Here is a 20404-nt window from a genome sequence, read left to right as displayed (position 1 = left end):
GTCCCACGACTTCGAAATCAGCCATCGCCTATACGATCCAGCAGCACCAACTTCTCGACTAGAAATCGCGCGCGTCTTCTCGCGGAAGAAAAGTTTTTAGCGCAGCACGGGCGCGCGAACGTATGATTTCGCGATCCCGCGCGCGGCTGCGCTGCAGATATGCGAATATTCTCCGAAAATACGTCCGAGTCGTGATCGGAATGCACCCGCTGCCTCTTTCTCTCTCCACCTCTTCCTTCAGCTGCTGCCTCCTCGAGTACTCGCGTGTGTATATGTATAGAGCTGTGTGTGTGTGTGTGTGTGTGTGTGTGTGTGTGTAGGCGAAATGCAGCAGCTGGTTCTCCTCCTCTCTTTTTTTCGCCAGCGAAGCTCCTTCGATATTCCGTTCTCGCGCATTTTTCGTCGGCGGTTAGCGTCTTCAAGGTCCTTGAAATTTTCGCGTTTTATCGCTGTCGCTGCTTCTTCGAGCCTGCGCGGAGTAATTCCGATACGCGCGGCTTGAATACTTTATTCCGGCGGCAGGAACTTTTTGCCAATTTTATTTGAAAGTGTGCGGTAATTGATTTTTCTGCGAGTTCTACGCTCCAATTCAAAATTCTCGGTGTTATAAATTTACCGTCAGTCGAACCAAAATATAATGCAGCCTACAAATCTAGGTCATACAAGCAGAAAAAAGCTCACCGCTACTCCACAACCACACGCGAATCTGCAGCCTTGCGAGCATCGTGCGCCGCAAAGTAGCCGGAAAAAAATCTCTCTTTAATTAATCAAAATCAGAGCTAGTATGCATGCCGGAGGAAAACCGAAACAGAGACATTCCCAAGGCGGCAATGAGACGAGAGAATCCCCCGACGACGTCGCGGCTCTGCTCTCCAAGTTTAACCTTTGAAGCTCGGCAGAATCGCCCCGGGCGCTTATATGCATGTACTGCGCGCACACAGAGAAGCGATAGAGCGACGTCTGCCGCGAAATTTCGACTGGCGGCGCTGCTGTGTCGCGTAATATTCGCGGCGAAACATGAAATCGCCTGATGAGATGATAATGCTCGCGACACGCCGAGCGCCGGCTTGATTTCGCGGAAAGCCTCTGTGCGAGCGTGTATGCGCGGAAGCCGAGGCGAGAGCTACTGGGGAGAAAGCTTCTTCGTCAAAGGGGTAACTTGCATCAGCGGGCTATCGACATCAGCGATGCTCAACTAATTTCATCGGTTGGACTGTATCCTCTTGAAATGCGTCATTATGCTGTGTGTTGTACACGGCGAAATGTAAAGTAGCGCAGTATAACTCATCGGATGGACCTTGGTTAAACATAAATTTAATCGCTTGCGCGGTACGGCTTTTCAAAGGCGGAAAATTCCGTATAATGCGATTGCGCTGCAGTTCGGTTATAAACGAACGCGTAATTACTTTTGCGTAAACTGTTTAACGCGGCCTACTTATTCATCTCTAAAAACAACGCTTTATGCGCTGGGAAAGTTCCCCGAATGTTAACGAAGCGACTATACACACGGTAATTGAATTCTCCTGTAATTCTTTTATCGGAGCGAAAATTGCCAATCGAACTCTCTTTCGCAGAAAAGCATGATGACGGAAATGTCATAATCCGAAGAGTGTACAACTCGCAGCGAGAAAAGGCGAAAGAAGTTAGTTAGCATGCATTGACTACAGCTACTCCCTGTGGGCTGGCTCTCGGGGAACCGCATTCCTTCCCTGCGGTAATTTCTCCAGAGTCTCTCGCGTAATGCATGTTTACTTAGTTCGTTTCTGCCCTTCGCACTTGCCTTCTTTCGACCTTTTCCTCATTCAGAATTCAGCGAATGGGAAAGTTCGGCTTTCGCGCGCTGTGTAAATATTAATCTTCTCCCTAATCTCTTCGCCCTCGCATGAAAATTTACCACGAGCGCGTGTACCTGTTTGAATTAAACTTCCGAAAGTGTTGCACGATTTTCTTATCTGTCGCGACTAATCCGAAGTGCTAATTCGAACTTCTGCGTCGAAACTCGCTGCTGGGTTATTACGTATAGTCGAGATAACAGCGTTAAACGTATTTGTCTTTTAAATTTTGCCCGAGTTGCGATTTTCAACTTTCATCGCAGCTTTCCGAATGTGTTAGCCAAGTCGTGATATAGGAATTGGATGGATTTTAATATCGATAAAATCGCGGATTAATTCCGTGAACCGAAAGCCAATGAGCGCTTCCAAAGAGCCTGCGAAGCCCGGCGACAGCAAGCAGCCCCGGCAAACGGCAATTTATTTTCCACCCCCTTATCAAGCGCCATAGAAAAACCCGTCGATTTTCTCGGCGCGCTAACAAAAGCGACGGCGGCGGCAAGCATTTCTCGCCTCCTCCTCCCTCTCTCTCTCTTTCGCGCGAAAATCACCAAAGTGCCCGAGGGGTGGGAGTGGACGCTTTTTCGCCGAGGCAGCGCGAAAAAAGTTTCGAGTACCTCCGCCTGTATGTGCTTCTGCTGCTGCTACCCCCCGCAAGCACAGCCACCCACTGTACACACACACACGTATAGCCGTTGAACCCCCCGCTGTATACGTGAGCGAGCTGGAGACGTTGGCTCCCATTGACGAGCTTGGCGGCCGGCAAAAAGAGAGCTAAGAAAGCTCTCGGCAGTATAGCAGTCTTCCCTGCGGGGCACGTTGCAATTGACGACGTCTGCAATTTCCGCGAGTGACCGTATCGCTGCGGCGTCGTGCCGAGTGACGTCGACACGTGCGCCACTTGCGTCCGGGAGAAAGAGAAAGAGGCTGAAAATACAGCTGCGGGGAAACATCGAAATGAAAGTTGCCGAAAGAGAAAGAGAACGTTTTCGGCGCTGCTATTAAGTATATTTTTCATCAGGGCAGCCGAATATTTTCCAGAAAGAACGTTCTGCTATTGATAATTTTGTATTAACCCGAGAACGAGCTGCGCGCGTGTGCGTAATCGTTTATTTACTCGCAAAAAATTGTTTTCAGGTCCATACTATACTCGTTCTTTTGTATTCCATTTTATTTCTATCTTTTTCTCTCTGGCGCGCGCTCGCGTCATTCGGTCCTTTCTTCCCCCGTCGCTTCCACAACGACGAAGCCAATTTGCCGAAACGCCAGAGCGCGCGCTGGCATCGAGGCTTTCCGTACGTTTAATTTTTTTTTCTCTCTTTATTTGGGACCGTCCGTTTCGCTTTCGAGCCGCTGGTTTCATTCGCCGCCTTTTTTATCCGGTCTTATATAAGAGAAAGAGAGAGTTTTCGGCAAATGTTATTCGCGAACGGCTGGGTATTGTCAGCGAGAATAGTGTGTTTTTATGAAAAAGTAAAAAATAGATGAAAATCAAACCAAAGCATAAAAGCAGCTCACGGGTGTATCGAACCATCGCGGAAAGCTCACTCTCCCTCCATCCGCGTCCTAAACCACAGAGCAGTACCGATTACGCAAAATATAGCCGCGAGAGCGAAACCGCGGCGCGAAAAAAGCAATAAATACCTACACACACACACACACGCACACACACACACTCAGAGCAGGCGAATCGTTAGCCGGAAAGCGGCGGCTCTCTTTGACGCTCGCGCGGGGCCATTCGAATGCAAAGTAATCCGGCAATAGCCGCCGGTAAGTGGCTGCGGAGTGCGCGTCCGTAATGACCTCGCGCGCCTAATGGATTGAACGGAATAAATGCCGTGACCTTATTTGGTTACAAATTGGCCCGCTCGGCGACCGCTCGATGAAGCCACTGCGCGAGACAGCGCCGGCGCTTTATGCGTGCTTAGCTTTTTTCCGCAGTCATTTTTTGTGCAAGCCCAGAGCTTCGGTGGTGAGAATTTAAAAGAGACTTTTTTTAAAGGGTTTGCCTTTATTCACGGTGCTGGGATATTTCTTGGGATCTGGAACTCGGTTTTCCATGAATTAGTTATTAGTTTTGAATAATGTTTCGCACCAGCGTCGAAGCTCGCGATCGAAATCGACGAAGCGCGGGAAATCACGTTTCGAATTCAGCGCGTGAACCATAACTCTGTCCTGATTTTCATAGAATACGTAAGGGTTCCGCAAAACACGCCTCATCGAACTTTCCCTCGGCGCGAATCGTTCCGGTCCGAGACGATTTTTTCCGCATTAATGCCCCGGGAGATTACAACCCCTTATATACCGCTGAATCCCGCAGAGCCGCGGCGGCCGAGTGTCATTCCCTCCATCCATCCTGTCTATCTGTCGCTGGGCTCTCGCTCAATAAAGGGACACAAAGCCCGGATAAAAGCCCCGGGACGAAGCCGCCGCGGCACGCGGGCGTTTCGCGAGCGACGCCGCCGCCGCGAAATTCCCTCTCGGCTAATGCGAAAACACCGTCGCCACGTTATACCACTGCCGTCGTCCCTATTTAAATGCGATCGTCCTCGAGGCGGATGATTTAACGTCCGGGGATTACATTTGCATGCGGCCTGGCAAAATGTTAATCTTTCGCGGATTAACGTGATTTTCAGCGTCGCGACGCGCTAAGCTGTTCTCGCTCTTTCGTCGCACGCTTTTTCGCGCGAGTCTGCTGCTGTAATAGACGTTGATCCTCTTTAGGCGCTAAAGAATAAGCAATTTAGGAGCGATTTACATAGAACTCTGCCCTTCGCTAGTGGATGGGAGACAGTCCGGGCTTTTTTGTACTCGATTCGACGGTGAAATTAATTTCTCGCGTCTCCGCTCGCATAAATAGTGCCAAGTGGTGCGAGTCGAGTTCGGTCAGACGTATGTTTCTCTGCATTTGCATAACACACCAGATAGTCGTCCGATACTTCAGCGCAGCCGCGCCTCCTCCTCCCGCACAGCTATACAGCGAAAAAGCACAACACAGCGGCGTGTATATCTTCCAAAAGTACGCGCGCGTGAGACATTAAAACGTCTCTCGTTAGCATGCGACTAAATAAACACACACTCGCGTGCGGCAGAACTACGGAGCGAGGCACCGCGGCAATGCTAAGCCGGAACATTTAGACCGGACAAAACGTAAATACTCCCCCGCTATACTTCTACACGCTCTCCGCGTGAATTTCGCCCGCGCAGTTCTCTCGCGGGCTGAGAAATCCCGGGAATTCTCAGCCAGAGCGAAACATTCGCACACGCTTGCGGACTCGGTATAACTCTTCCCGGCAGAAATTTGACGCGGCCATTACCGGCAAGATTCGCCGTATAATACTCCCTCTTTTTCTCGACGCGACGGATATCGATTCTTCTCTCGGGAGGGAGATAGACGCGGCGCATAATAGAGGGAGAGGCGCGTTTTTGCGCAGCTATTTTCGCCGACGCGACGTTGCGTAAGACGACGACTATAGGTATGGGGGCGTAAATCCGCGAGCAGAGCGTGTAGCGGAGGTATGTGTACGTAAGAGGCGCGTGAGTGAAAGTGCGCGGAAGATAAAAGGGATAACGAGGCGCGGAAGAGGAATTGCTGCCATAAAGAACGAGGGGGTATAAGGAGAGAGTCGAGGGTGTGGGGGACAAATATAAGCGTTGCTACGGGAAGACGGCATGGATTTTTCGAGAAAAATCCGGTGAATGCAGGTACGTACTATGATTGCTGCTTGTAGGATATTTTTTTTGTACACAATTATGTGTCAATTAAAAATTTTTCAATGAGATCCGGGCGAGTTGAAAACATTTTTCATTGTGGGCTTTTTTTACGCTCCAATTTTGTTTGCGAAGAACTGCGCTTTGAAAAGTTTTATAAAGGAGCGATGCCTACGCGTAGCAAAAATACAAAGGAGAGCGCTAAAAAAATCTACAAAACAACCTATTGTAGAAGCTTTAATTATGAAAAAATCTGACCCCTTTAGCCTGACGAAAGCTGCGAAAAAGTTTATCAGAGCTTACGGAGCTGCCTGCTGGAATTTACTCGGCATGCGTACGAACTCTTTTCTTTATTCATATTTTCATACGACGCAGTCACTTTGTGCGAATAATCGTACACGTTCGCGTACACCGATAATCTTGGGAGATTTAAATTTCCGACCGCGAATTCTGCATTCGGCTTTAATCCCACTTCATCCGCCTCGTCCATCGACTAGCGTAAACCTGCAAATCTGTGCTCTCCTAAGAGAAAAACTCGACCAAATAGCCGTTATTTTTTAATCGCATATAGCGCGCCACTGTCCAAAACACTGAAAATTACGATTCCTCGCTCGGAGCTTCATTGCTCTTCCATTGTCCTTGTGATCGGCCGAGGGCATATAAATATGTATTTCCGGATAGCGTAAAAATAAACTCTCCCCATGAATATGCGCCGAACTGATAAAAATCTCGGACGGTCTCATGCTGGCGCCGAAACAAAAGTCGCTCTCGAGTCGGACTCGTGAGTTGTATATAACGAGCGGAGTACTCACCGATATCGTGATGTTTTTGTAAGTGATGATCAGCAGGGGATGTAGACCCTCGAGCTTGCACTCCAGCTGGGGACTCGTCGTCGTATCGCGAACTGTAACGAGAGACAATTTATTTGAATTTGTAATCCCCAAACGTTATATATATTCTCAAGCGTATAAATTACAATAACTTGGAATATCGAATGAATACCGGATCTCGAGCTCCCGCGAGCTTTCGCGAGCTTTTATCGTCGTTAGTCACGCTGCTCAAGAATTTTTTTCATATTTAAATATGGCTTGCGCTTATTCATCAGCTTCCCTTTCACACGGCTAAACTGATGGGGAACCCTATATACGAGGTAGCGTCGAGATCACACCAAAAATTTGAATACAAGGAACCAAAAATTTCTGCATAGAGAGAGAGAGAGAGAGAGAGAGAGAGAGAGAGCCGGAGGCATTAGCATCGCGGTAACGAGATAAAGAAAGCTCAGCACGCGCGGAAAAGAAAAATTCTCATCTCTCGAGCGCGCGAGAAAATCATTCGTACTCGCGCGCGATGCTGAATAATGGCAACGAGATTTCGAGTGCGCACACGGGGGCGGCAGCTAACGCGTTCGCAAATGCAAAAAGGGTTTATCCCAGCAGCAAGAGAGAGAGAGATAGAGATAGGGAGAGAGAGAGAGAGAGAGAGAGAGAGAGAGGCGTACACACACATGGGAGCTGAATCGAGAGCGACGACGCAGTTTCCGTACGAATGGGTAATGTATGCGCATTGCATTATTACATAAACTGTAATTACGCATACATTACTCGCGCGCGGGCGTCGCCGTCGCAATTTGCGCACCGCACGGCTTCCGCGAGTCTTTTCACGCAGAAATTATTCTTGCCGTCGCGCGCGCGCGCCCCGTCTAATCCCATCGAGAATAATTACTCGCGGGGAATTATTTTCTCCCGAGTTCATTAATATTTTTGAGACTTGACGGACTGCTGCGAGAAAGTCGCTGGCAGTTTAATTAATACCATTCGGCGATTACTCGTGCGACTGAATTCTTTATTTTGTTATTTGTTCATGAATTACGGTTATACTTGATTTATCGCACAGCAGCGAGTAAATTAATCGCGATACTTCTCGACTGAATGCAGGTGATAGTCATCGGTCAAAACGACTCGTGGGCGTGACTGATTTATTTGCAAAATAGTAATAGATTTTGCGGATCGGGGGACAGGCGGACCTTAAATGGAATAGAGTTAATTAATCGTTCATTGGATTACGCGAGCTTGGCCCGATTTGCCGCTAGTTCAGCGGCAACTGATAGATTAAACCGAGCGCTCGCGGCGATTTTGCACTGGAAGCCGATTTGGAGAGGCTAAAGCTATTATGCCAGTTCTTTTTTAGCCATGTGGGCTCGGTTCGCTTGTGAAAAGCGTATGCGATGTTTTCAAAAAATTTGTAACTTTTACCGCGGAATTTGAGGATACTCCTATATACAACGCGCGAAGATAAACGGATTAATTCACGAGTAAAATAATCCACTTGAATTTTTCAATTACACCCAGTGCGGAGAAAACTTAAAATCTCAAAGCACGCCCTTGTGGTGTATAAAAAGCCTCCGAAAAATCTCCTCGCGGTCAATGCAAAATAATCGCAGCCTGCGCACGTAAACGGTAATGAACCCTCTAAAGCTCTACTCCAGCAGCGGCGTAGAGAAAAAGCGGTCGAGCCGCTCGCTCGAAAAATCTCGAGCGTCCGAAAGTTTCTCGTTTTAATTATCCTAATGCAACGAGGTCGCCCAGGAGAGAAAACTGCGAGCGGAAGGTTCTCGCGAGCGTTTATGCAAACGACAGCCTGCTGGTCCTCGTAGTCCAGGGCTATATACTGCTGCGCTGTTTGTGTCGCGGCGGACCGAGTGGATATAGCTGCCGACGCTGTTCTCTCTCGGCACTTTTTAGCGGGGATTTAAATCGAGTTTCGTTTTGATCGTGTTGTCTCTCTCTCTCTCTCTCTCTCTCTCTCTCTCTCTCTCTCTCTCTCTCTCTCTTTCTCTCTCTCTCTCTCTCTCTCTCTCTCTCTCTCTCTCTACCCGCTGAGTGTTTTAGTTTTTCTTGACTTACGGCGAGCTTTGCAGCGCGGGGATTCGGGAGCATTTGCATTTTTGCACGAGGCTTCCGCTGTTATTCTTTATAACGGCGCGCATTTACACGTTTATCTTTCCAAGCGCGCGCTTGTTATTGTTTCAAAGGCTTATATTATTGCGCAGAGCTTGCGAGAAAATTCTGCGTCCGAGATAATACATACGGCTGCTGAATATAGCACAGGGATTTCTCGAGAAAATTCTTACGAATGACCCATGAAAAATTCATTCTTTCGCCCATACTGAAACTATCGCGAGCATCCGTCTTCTAATTCTCGACGTAATCGCACATTATCGCCGGCTGCTGCACGTACGCTCGCAACAAACGGCCCCTTAACTCCGAAACACAGGCGTAAAGCGCGGCGTTTGTCGGAGACAGTAGTCGCACGCTTACGTACAGCCCGACGAGCCGTGTGAAAGTTGCTCTCTCTCTCTCTCTCTCTCTCTCTCTCTCTCTCTCTCTCTCTCTCTCTCTCTCTTCTTGTCGAGGAAAGTTCAGTGCGCTTCTTCTTTTCTGTCCCGGCCAAACGGACGATCGTCTCGCGGCTGATTTACCTCCGAGCACCTGCGGAAGAACGACGATTAAATTCGTCGGTGTAGCTCGTGCAAGTAGATCGTTCATTAGCCGGCGTTGATTAAGAGAGACGAAAGCGTCGGTTAATTAGGGACTCGGTTTCGATTCGTTGTGTTAGACAATGGCGTTGTCGTAGCCGTGTACGCGTCGGTTACGTTCGAGGCGTCCTTCGATTATACTCGCCAACCGCCAGGAATTGTGCACTGATTGTGGGAGTTTTGGTGATGTTCGGCTGAGCGAGGACTGGGGGTATAAGGGTTGGAGAGGATTCGGCTCTGCTATAGTCGCGATTCGAGAACGTTCGTAGTATCTTTTTGTTACGATTACTGAGGTTCGATACATCGAATCCTTATTTTGATTAAAATTTTGTGAGGTTTTGCCTATCTGCAAGCTCGCGCAGAATCTTTTTCCCAGTGTAAACGAAGGAACAAGAATATACAAGAAATCCATGTCAGCAATCGGGGACACACTCATCCCCTTCCATTCATCCATCGTCTCTTCTCGAGAGCATCGCAAATTCAAATAGCCAGACACAGAGTAAATATTGATCTCTCCAGCCGTTTAAACCAAACTCGGCTCTCTCTCTCTCTCTCTCTCTCTCTCTCTCTCTCTCGCTCGCAACATTCCCGAGACACAGCAGGCCGCGGACACCAGGCAAGCTCCTCGAGCCCCATACCCGATGTAGTTATCTATCTGTACACACAAGCTGCTGCAGCAGCCGACGCCAAAGGGATATTCCTCCGCAGAGGCGCGGAGATAATGCGGCTTAAGTTTCGCTCGACTGCAACGTACAGCTTCCTCGCCGTCGTCTTCTTCTTCTTCTCCTCCTTGGCGCCGCGCGCGCGAGAGAGACTATAACGCCGAGATAGCCTTCGTCGTCTTATAGTAGTCCACAGCAGCTTCGACGCGTCGCGCGGGAAATTGGATTTAAAGTTTCGCGCTTGCGCGCTCGGCCATTATAAGTTATAATGAAGACCTAAGCCAAGGATTGACCGATATTATGTTGGCCGTAGCTTTGTTCGCGCACGTGTATGTGTGTGCGTGTGTGTTCTCTGCTGGACTTAATGCTGTGGTGTTTGTGGGTTATGCCGCTGACCGCATGGCTTGAGATTGTTCAAGTAGAACAGCTCTGTGCGGCTTTCCTTCGAGAAAGGAGATTACCGTTGATAAAGGCTGCGATTTCGGGCGACAATAAAGAAAAACATTTATCATCGTGAATTTACGATAGAAGAATTTTTCCTCTGATGCAATGCAAGACGAATATCAGAAGAAGCAGATAGCCACCTTAGACGTAAAAGTCACATTCCTCGAATATAAACATATTTCCATGCTTCCGCACACGGCTGTATAAGCCCATCCTAAGGGGAAAGATCGCATACTATAGCGCACGCACAGACTGGCATTGTTTTTCGAAGCACGAGTCAAACTCCCACCTTCCGTCTCTCTCGCCCTCTCCCAGGCTTTGCTGCCTATATACGCGTATATCGAAACTCACGCACAGCAGACGCCTTGAATTCAAAATCGCATATCGAACGCAGCGAATCCCTATATGCGAAAAATATGTACTGGTGAAATAAGAGCCGGTGTATTATACAAGCAAGAGGGCTGGAAGAGGAAACTTATTTCCTTTGCCTCAGAGACAGCACGTGCGCATCAGGAATTTTATGTTCGAATTCGTACCGACGTCTGTATGGGAATAGAGAGTGAGCTTGGGGATCTGTCTATAGTGATTTCGAGGATTAGATCATACACATATCGAAATAAGCCGATTCGGTGTGTAGCAGAGAAAATTTTTTTAAAAATGAACTACTAAAAGCAAAGCCGATAAACAAGCAAAAAACGGTATATCCATCCCGTTCGCTAATAGACTGTCGCATCGCGTTGCGCGCATACATTAATCGCGGGCAAAAGTCGACTACTGCCTCGCATAAAACCTCCTACGCAACTTCCTCCTTTTTCCCGCGAGTTCTACCTCTCTCGTCATATCCAATTACTCGAAAAAACTTCATTTCCTCGTCCCCGCAGTAGCTAGCCCAGATATTACGATAACCAACGTCGGCCAGGATTTAATCACGATAAGGCGAAGCCCATCTCGGTTTTAATGCTCGGCTTGTTGATTTTTTTTTTCTGCTATGCATGGGTATACCTGTACATAGCTGCAGTTTTGGTACGGTGCACGTCGTTCTTTTTTTTTTATCTGCCCTCGTTGGTCGCGGATTTTACGCGGAGGCTCGCGAGCGCGCTTAAGTGTGATTGTGAAGCTTCGCGTCGTTAATTTGCATGTAAAGAAGCTCCTCTTGATAATGAATATCAATGCGGGACTTTTCGTTGACTCGTCGCATAGGCGATGTTTAATTTAGATAGATTGTGAAATTTCGGCAATGATCTGTAACCCATAATAATTATCGAAGTGAACGCATGCATGTGCGTGTAATTTGGAAATCAAAATAACAACTCTCCGCGATTTGTCTGATTCAATGATCGCATACTATCATAGCAATCGAATTCAATCACGCGTATGCGCAATTAGCTCAACAAACAATACGATATTATTTTTTAGGTATATAATATTGCCATATTATTCAACAACAACGCAGCTCGTCACTCAGTTCAGTATAGCGAAACATAATAATATGCCGTATCAGGTCTTACGAGAGAAAGCAGCACTTAATAACAATCAACAGCAAAGACGCTTGCTCTAATTGAGTTGTCGCGCATTTTTCTCGCATCTCGTTGAGTCGAGGGAGAAGACTCGAGAGGTGGCGAGTTAATCTAAGTAAGGACAAGTAATCAACGCAGCAACTGCTGCCGCTTCTGCTGTTGCTGGGAAGATGCAATGGAAACTTCAGCTTTAAGCTGCATTTAATTATACAACCACTGGGAAACTGTTTGCTATTGAGACTCGGGGGATAATTTCATGAACGAGAACTAAGCAACGAGATATTACAGTTTAGCTCGGCTGGAAAAATTGCGTTATTACGTTAGCTGCGAGGGAGAGAGAGTTTAGCTCATTGAGCACTTCTTTTTTATCGTTTGCATTATCTTTTCCACGACGAGCTGCTGCAGCCGTCGGTAGTAATTAATTCATTAATTAAAAAACTTGCTGCTGCTCTTGTTTTTTTCTTTTTTGCTATTGCATTAATTGCTGCCGCCGGAATAGACGGCGAGAATATACTTATCTGCGCGTCGAATTCGATCATAAGTATTTCAATTTTCTGCGCGCCGGATTATGCAACGCACTGTTCGATTCCTTGATTATCATAGAATCAATGTTTATATGGACGAATAAATCTTGTTTGAATATGTGCAAACAATCGTTTGCACATATTCAAACTAGGATACAGAAAAAAGCAGTGTACGATGGTTTATCGATAAAGAACTAATCCAGTTACCGATCGATCGTCTACGAGTATACGAGTCGAATTCATCTGAAACATTGTGGAGCAATGCATCAGTCTGCAATTAAGGATCGGCATTTGAAAACGTTCTTGTTATACCTGCCAATAAGCGCGAACAATGCAGAGGAATCATGTAACAAAATGCAATATTTACTCTAACTATTTTAACTGTGCATGCCATCAATTCTGCTTTTACAGATAGCAAAACAATACATATAGGTACGCTGTGTGTATTGAGCGTAACAAAAGTTCGCGAATTTCGTTAGTTCTGTACATCGACCCCATCGTATCCGAAAAAGCGAGGGAACATCAAATCTGTCAGAAAGTAGAAGCCGAGGTAGAAGCAGCAGCATCCCGACGATTCTGAAATATAAAGCAGCAGTTTGTCGCGCTTGCGCGACATTTATCGCTCCACGGCGTAAAATCGCAAATTCGATCGGGCTGTCGCGAAGCGAATACATACACGCACACAGAGCTTTTCTCTCTCTCTCTCTCTCTCTCTCTCTCACGTCTCATTTTCTCGTGCATTAATCGCGCTTGTTGAGTAGCAGCAGCAGCTGACTATTAGCGAACGCGCGAGTTCAACAATTAGTCGATACCGGAGCTTGCGAGTCGAGAGCGGCGAAAGCTTTATTTCGGGACTTCCGGGGGCTTCTGTGTGTATTTACAGCCGCAGCTGATGCTTAATCTCGCGTGTGTCTGTTGTGAGCTTTATCGTCAGCGTTTGAGACGAGGAATGTTGTAAGAGATTCAGTGCACACTTTTAACCTTTTGGTAATCGCTTTAATTCAAAGCTCTTCACCCGTCCATACGCTGCGAGGAGGAACGAAAATAAACAACAGAAAAAAAGCTTGCTCCTCTCAAAGATCCTTCATAAAGCGAAGCGGATTTATCGATTCTCCCGAAGTAGAGCGACCTTTGCCTCTCGGGAGAGCCACTGCAGCCGCTCGCGACAGCAGCTTCTTTCTTCTCTACCTGTAGGTACACTTGCACAGCCCGAAGCTGGATCGCATCCAATGTCGCGTAATCAACTGATCAAAGATGTACGTCCGCTCGAGCTTGCAGGAAAAGAAAAAGTAAAAGATCTGGGAGAGAATCTCTCCGGTGGCCGTCATTATATGGCCAGGACAAATTGGATGATCGCAGGAGGAGGTCGAGCGCGAAATCGAATTATATACTCTCGCGAGCTTACGCGAGCGCGCCGAAAATGAATAAAGAGCATTGAGCACTCGGCCGAACGCTCCGGTGATTCAGTGTTATTGTTGCGCGTGCGCGCGACGCTATGAGAGAGCGAAACGCGTCGAATAACTTGGACCACCGGCACTGCTGGTGTATACCGGCTGTATAGTGGCATTAGTTTTCGCCAAATGTACGCTATTCGCGACGGCGGTTCATTTAACGCTCGCGAATATAACTCACGAGCACCGGTTGATTAATTTATAATACCGCGGGGCCGAGTTGATGAATTATTATAAGTGCTCTCGTCGTTATATGGTTGTCCGATGTTGCGATAATGGAGTACGGTGTGTGGTGTGTTTACTTTTTCGGTTGGATCGATGGATAAGCTGCGTCGATTGGCTGTGTCGCGTTTATTGGCGAAATATTCGAGGCGGTTTCGATGATGCGTATAATATACGCATCGATATAGAGCCAAGTGATTACAAATGTTAATGAGCTTCGTTGAACGCGACTCTTTGTGTGTACGCATATTGTGTAATACAGCTGACGGGTACCTATAGCGTTAATTTGAACTACGCACCGTGTGCAGCGTTGTTTTGATTATATCCTGGTTACTTTCGCTCGTATTATTGTTAACATGCGCTCCTATATAATATTATTCTAAATACATGCCTGAGTACATCCATTATCAACAGGCAACTATACCAGCGATCTTTCAACGGTGAACATACAACCTGCCCATAACTATACGATAATAAACGTACTCGATTTCAAACGACGAAATAATAAAAAAACTGGTTCTCAAAACGGTCGCAATTGAATTCCTCCTAAAGCTCCAGCTTATCCCACACTTCGATCTCAAGGTCACTTTGCACAGAACCGCTTCGCTTCCATCCACGCATCACGAGAGACGTCCGGCATGTGAAGCTCGCAAAGCTCGGCCACATCGCTAGACGATGGAGCATCCGCGAGGTATCGATCATCGCGCGCGTATTGGCTTCCACGACAATGGTAATCCAGAACGATTGAGCGCGCGTAGGAGTTAGTGAGTCGCCGACCGGAGATGTGTGCAAAGGGAAAAAGAGAGAAGTCGATGCATTCTCGGGGTTTTTTCGAGAGAAGACGCCGGCCATATGTGGGGCAGCACAAGATGTCTGAGTTTTTTTTTCGCTTTCTCGAAATCGAGTGGCGGTTACTGGGTTGCGTTGTGTTGCATTTTAATATATTCACTGAAATCTTACTCTAATCCCCCCGAGTCAACGACCGAGAAAGTTATCCTCGTATCTTTAAGGCTTCTTCATGCCGCGCAAACGAGCTAAGCCACCCCCGCAGGAAGAAAATACGGAAACGTCGAGAAGGTAGTAAGAAAATAAATACTGCGACAACGAAGAAAGGCGACCTTATTGAAAATTCGAAAGCGTAACGCAATATTATTTTCCGCTGGAGTCGAGCTTTACAGCTCATTATAAAACCATGTCCGACCATGCACTGCACGATCTACTAACTAATTATAAATGTACGAGAATACAACGAGAGAGAACAAATGAGATTTAAAAAATTAAGGTCACTTTTAAATTAAACTTCGCCTTGGCACAGGCGTAACGCATACAAAGAACCATGTACGAGAGACTTACTTTGCTTAGCAAGCTTTTTCAATTTGCTCGTGGATAAAGAGAATTTTGATTATATTCCACGAGGCGCATGATTAACCGCCGAGTTATTAAAAGCTGCAGATAACGCGCGCCGAGGAAAAAAAGCGCTGAAATCTGACAGTCACGCAGAGCTTGCGTATGTATACCAGATACGCGTGTATGTGTGGGTGTACTTTAAGGCGACGTTGTTTACTTTAGATCACGCGAGGAATTTCTACGGGCTGTGCGTTATTGCTGTTTTTTAACAAAACAAATACAGCGTTGAGCAAAAACTGCCGGCTCGTGTTTCGCACGTGAAAACAAATTGCTCCTAGACACGAAGTGCTGTGTATTTAGATTGCGCGTCGTGTGTGCGGAGGGTGAAATTTTTTTTCAATATCTGCACGGCGAAGCGCACTATTGCGCCGACGTTTCGCGGAACTGAAACGAATTTAGATAGACACGCCGGAGCATTGAACTTTGCGCTAGACGGTTTTTCTATGATTAAATATTTCTGAATTAGAAAAGCTATAAACATTTTGGAATATTCAATCAAACGGCTTGCGTGACACGCGCGCATAAGACCCTACCGCGACCCTATCGCCTCCAACAAACACCGAAAAGAAAGCGATACTCGGCAACCCTTCAAACTCAACACACCTTGTTTTCCATGACAGAAGCCGGTGTTCGCGATGCTCAGCGCGAGCACAAGCCAGCTGGCCATCCACGTCATCCTCGTCCTCATCGTCTGCCGGCAGTAGCAGTGGCACTGAATAACGTAAAAGGCAAACAAAAAAGAAAACTCGGCTCAACGAAAAGAAAAGCACTGTTAGCTCGAGCCGAGATGTCAGCCAAGCTTTAACGAAGCTCTACGCTCAGTAGCAGCGCTAGTACCGAGGAAGCATGGCTTCGCCGATGGCCCGTCTACATGTTGCATGAGCGCAAGCATTCACGAACCCGCAGTTAGTCAAGAGTTGACTATACCAAGAGCGTCCGACCTCGAGCTCGGACGACGCGAGACTGAGCTCCGATGCCGCCTGCGCATATATACACACGCCGCTGCGGAGGGTGGAAGAAAGAGAGAGGGGCCGATTATACAACCCCCCGTGTGTTTTCGACGCCGAGCGCCGCGAACGCGCAGATTCGAGCGCCCCCCCCCCCTCTCCACTGCTACGACGTTCGACTGTATATACTGGGGAGCTTGCGATCAGTCTGGCTGTTGAGCTTTGCGCAAGCTGAGGCGGTTTGGGATAAGCTGCTGCCGCTGCTAGAGCTTTTTTGTTTTTTTTTGGGTGATTGGAGGTTTGGCGGGTGATTCAATGATGAAAATTTTCAATAAGTTACTGAAAAATTGCCAGCAATTAAAGTTTTTTGAAAGACATACCATTCCTTCCTGACTGGATTAGATCAAATAAGCCAACAATATTTGGCGAATAGCAAGAAACCACACCGGTATGAATGTTCATCAGCGGTTAACGAACCCGCAGCTGCGCAAAAGAGCCGGCGATTCCGGGAACTCGAAATTCTGAATACGGAATATAATTGGCGCGAGTTACGTAGATGGGGTGTACCACCCTCTCCGAAGGAAAAGCAGAGGGTACGGCAAGCGGAAGCCTTATTGTTAGCTCGGCACTCGCGCACTCGAGAATTTATGCGTGACCAGCGCTTATCCCTTCCTTGCAACGGTTCACCTTCACGCGAGGCTAAGCCGATAGATGAACCGGTTTTCTTTGCGTTATTCATGCTTTGAATTAATGCTAAAGCCGCTTATCCCAATTAGAAATACCTACATTACCTCCAGAATATATTTTACGCGTAAATCAAGCAATATCGTTCGCTATCCAATATAAATCCACGCGGATCGACGAACAAACTCGTCACCCCGAAATTAAGACGTTACCCGCGGGAGATTTCTCAAACTCCATAGCGCTAAACCTTACGCAGCTTCGACGCTCCGCAACACACAGCGTGTGCCATTGTTTTCGAAGCAGGAGGCCGAGAGAGGGAGAGAAAAGAGCCGAGGCTGTCTTTGTGGCACAGCTATGCGCTCGGAGAGGGGGTAGAAAACGTTCCACTTCGCCATGGTTCGGAGGGCTCGCGGCTGGAGCTTTGAGAAAAGCTCGGAAATTCCCACGTAATTTCTCAAAGAGCTTTCATATATGGCGACGCACGAAATCACGTAGCCCAATTTAGACGGAGAGAGGGAGAGCCGGGGAGGCTGGGGGAGAGAGTGCGGTACTTTTTCGCTTTAATTGGCCCCCTTCGCTCTTTGCTCTACGGCTCGGCAAAGAGATATCTGGAGGGGGTTCCTTTTGGCCGGTCGTTTCAGAGGAACACGCGAATTTTTCTCTCTCGTTTCTTGTACGATCGTGGGATTCTTTTTTAATAATACGTGGTTTGGCTTATACTGCGGTCGCTTTGATGTTCGTTGTAATCTGTACGATCTGTGTTTTCATTTTTCTCTCTCGAAACGCCTGAGCAAGCTTTCGAGCAATGACCGAGTAAACCCCGCCGTATCACAACAATTTTCGACGTCCAGACTGAGCCACATCTCAAAAGACTGAAAACTCGCCAGTCACCGAGCCTCAATCCCTCCCCCCCCCCTCCGACGCATTGCAATATAGTCCCGATCTATCGGTCAATCCGTCATCCCCGAAATGATGAATTAGCCGGATAACCATACGCCGAATATCCCTTCGTAATTTCGCCCCTGGCCTTCTCTCCTGGCATTCATACGTGTCTATACACACGCGAGCGGTACACTCTCTTTATGGCATCGCTCAGAAATATTCCGCGCATGTGTCGGCCGCCGGTACACACACGTTCGACATTTATCATAGGGCGCGTGACTTCTCGCATTGATATCGAGATCTTCACGCTTTGCGCCAGTTTCTACTTTTCGTGATATGGGATCGCCAGAGCTTACGGATCGCCGAACTTGCGATGAAACTCGCGAGCAACTTGTGGCGATCCTGTACGAGCTTACTGAGAAATGAATTGGACTCACCAAAGACTGAACCCTGATGCGATGATTGAATTATGTTGGCAGAGGATTACCTCGTATCGATCTAGTCGAAGTGTCCGGATGTGGTCCGGCGTGTTTGTGCTGATTTTCTAATCGATTCTTTTATGATTATACGAATTCGCAATACTCGTGGAACATATTCGATCAACAGGAATATCAATCGACTTTACAATACACTTTAATTGAAAACAAATGCAACGAATACTCGTTTAAAACAAATCGATGCACACAGTTCTAGGGCAAACTGTTTCCTGAAATATCCCATCGAGCGCCGATGATGCATTACACGCGGAATCTTCCGAACTTTGCGGATCCATTTTGCTGCAGGTATACACTAAACGTTGATGCATCGTCTCTTCCGTCCTTGAACTTTGCTCGAGAACTCCCGGAATTCTTCGATGCAGTCGATTAACGGTGGAAAGCTAGGCGCGGAAAGTTCGATTTCGAATTTTCGAGCTCTGTTTTTTTATTGGGCTCAGTTCCCGCGAAAATTTTCAATTCTCGCGCCCGAACGGGATCGTATAAGTACAGTTTGGTCGGGGTTAGATGGACCGGACAGAAGTTATTGAAGTTGAAACAGCGAAGTTCTGTTTTGTTTGAGATAATGGTTGTGAAATTCGCTTCCGATTTCCGAAAAAGTTTCGGAAAATGGGGATGAGGCGTTTATTCGGCGAGTTTCCTGGTATTCCAAAGTTCAATAGCGATTGATTTTATACGAATTCCAGCAGAAGTTTGTGAATATGTCCGAAATAGACTATCAAATTGCATGCTCGAATTTCCGGGAAAGGCCGTTTTTTCGAAAGCATCATACTCGCGAAACAAATAAATCTCGAACTTCGTTGCGCTGCACGTCTCACGATTTCATTCCATAAAAGCTCGATGATCCAAATAAGCTTAGAGCAAACATCGTAGTCGAGGGACTCGACTATTAATTTATTTGCCGATACGTCATAAGGTACACAGTACGAGTCGTAAACTTTTATACTCACGTCAGCTCTCCTTCGTCTGACTACACGCGGCCCTCGACTACTTGGATGCGAACTTTCAGTGATCACGGAATATATAGCTCAGCCAGATGAAGATCAAGTGCTGGCCATTCAAGTCGTAAACTGGGCCAAAGGAGGCGCTAAATGAAGAATAGACTTCGTGAGAGATTTAGATGTGTCGATCCTGCAGAGTTTATTATATTTTCGATTACGTTCACTCGGCAAACCACTTTAGTCCCTTTAAATTCCTGGTTAAACCGATCGATAAAAGGAGCAAAGCGCTTTGTAGTTATACAGACACTTTAAAAGTCCTTACCGAGTAATTCCAGTGCGTTAAAATGTAAGTTCAAAGTACACTTTTTATACAAAAGTTGCCGCTTTTAATGTTCACGCGCTGTAAAAGCTCGCGGCAAAGAGAATTACTACGCAGCGAGCTCTAATTAATTGTCCATTACAGTCCATTCCAAAAAGTTAACGTTTAAAGCGAGACGAGCAAAACAAACTATCCATAAAGCTCCGCGATCCCCAACACGTTCTCCGCGCGTAAATCACTGCATCTGCTCTCGCGCGGGACCAATCTACCCGAGCCACGTCGTCAGAACCAACATCGTTAAAAAATAAACACCGCGTAAGAAAACAACTCGCACCTCCTGGCCGATAATAACCGAGTGTACACACGATTTTTCTGGTGTAAAACGACGCTACTGCAGCCGATACAGAGCATCGGAAACGATCGTTCCTCGAAAGCTTTCCGAGCTTTTACAGCATCGAGACGTAAGTTAGAGGTATGAAAAAACAGCGGAAATTCATCGGGCTAAAATAAAGCTCCCCTCGAGAATCCGATCCACCTGCGGAAGACACACGCACGCAGCAGTTCTCTCTCGTAGAGCCGTGTGCAGCGGAAAATTCGCAGTATCGACGTCGTAGCTCGCCGGGAGGGTGGAGGGAGAGATTTTACGCGTTTCGCAAAAGCGCAGCTAGAAGAAAGCGCTGCTTGCTTGCAGCGAAATATCGTCGCGCGTTGCTTTTATTTTTCCGGAGAGGGAGACTCGAACGGGGGCTGAAAAATACTGCTTCTATCCTTTGTTCTTTTGTTTCGCGCGGCGGCTCCGTTATGGTATTAGAAGATTAGGCGTGTGCTGTATTTG

General features: G+C 47.1%; 1 protein-coding gene across 1 annotated transcript in view; it reads right to left on the bottom strand.

Moving 5' to 3' along the window:
• The window catches only part of LOC100120603 (locomotion-related protein Hikaru genki), a 42351-nt gene extending 26074 nt beyond the window's left edge, over window positions 1-16277 (bottom strand). Inside the window, exons 1-2 of the mRNA XM_008218087.4 lie at window positions 15906-16277; window positions 6353-6444 (exon numbers count right to left, since the gene is read on the bottom strand). Of these exons, the coding sequence (XP_008216309.1) occupies window positions 6353-6444; window positions 15906-15990 (177 nt within the window). The 5' untranslated portion in view covers window positions 15991-16277. The remainder of the gene's footprint in view (window positions 1-6352; window positions 6445-15905) is intronic.
• Between the last annotated feature and the right edge of the window lie 4127 nt (window positions 16278-20404).

This window comes from Nasonia vitripennis, chromosome 1 (assembly GCF_009193385.2).
Source record: "Nasonia vitripennis strain AsymCx chromosome 1, Nvit_psr_1.1, whole genome shotgun sequence".
In the NCBI taxonomy this organism is placed as follows: domain Eukaryota; kingdom Metazoa; phylum Arthropoda; class Insecta; order Hymenoptera; family Pteromalidae; genus Nasonia; species Nasonia vitripennis.
This window is presented reverse-complemented; position numbering and strand designations above follow the sequence as displayed.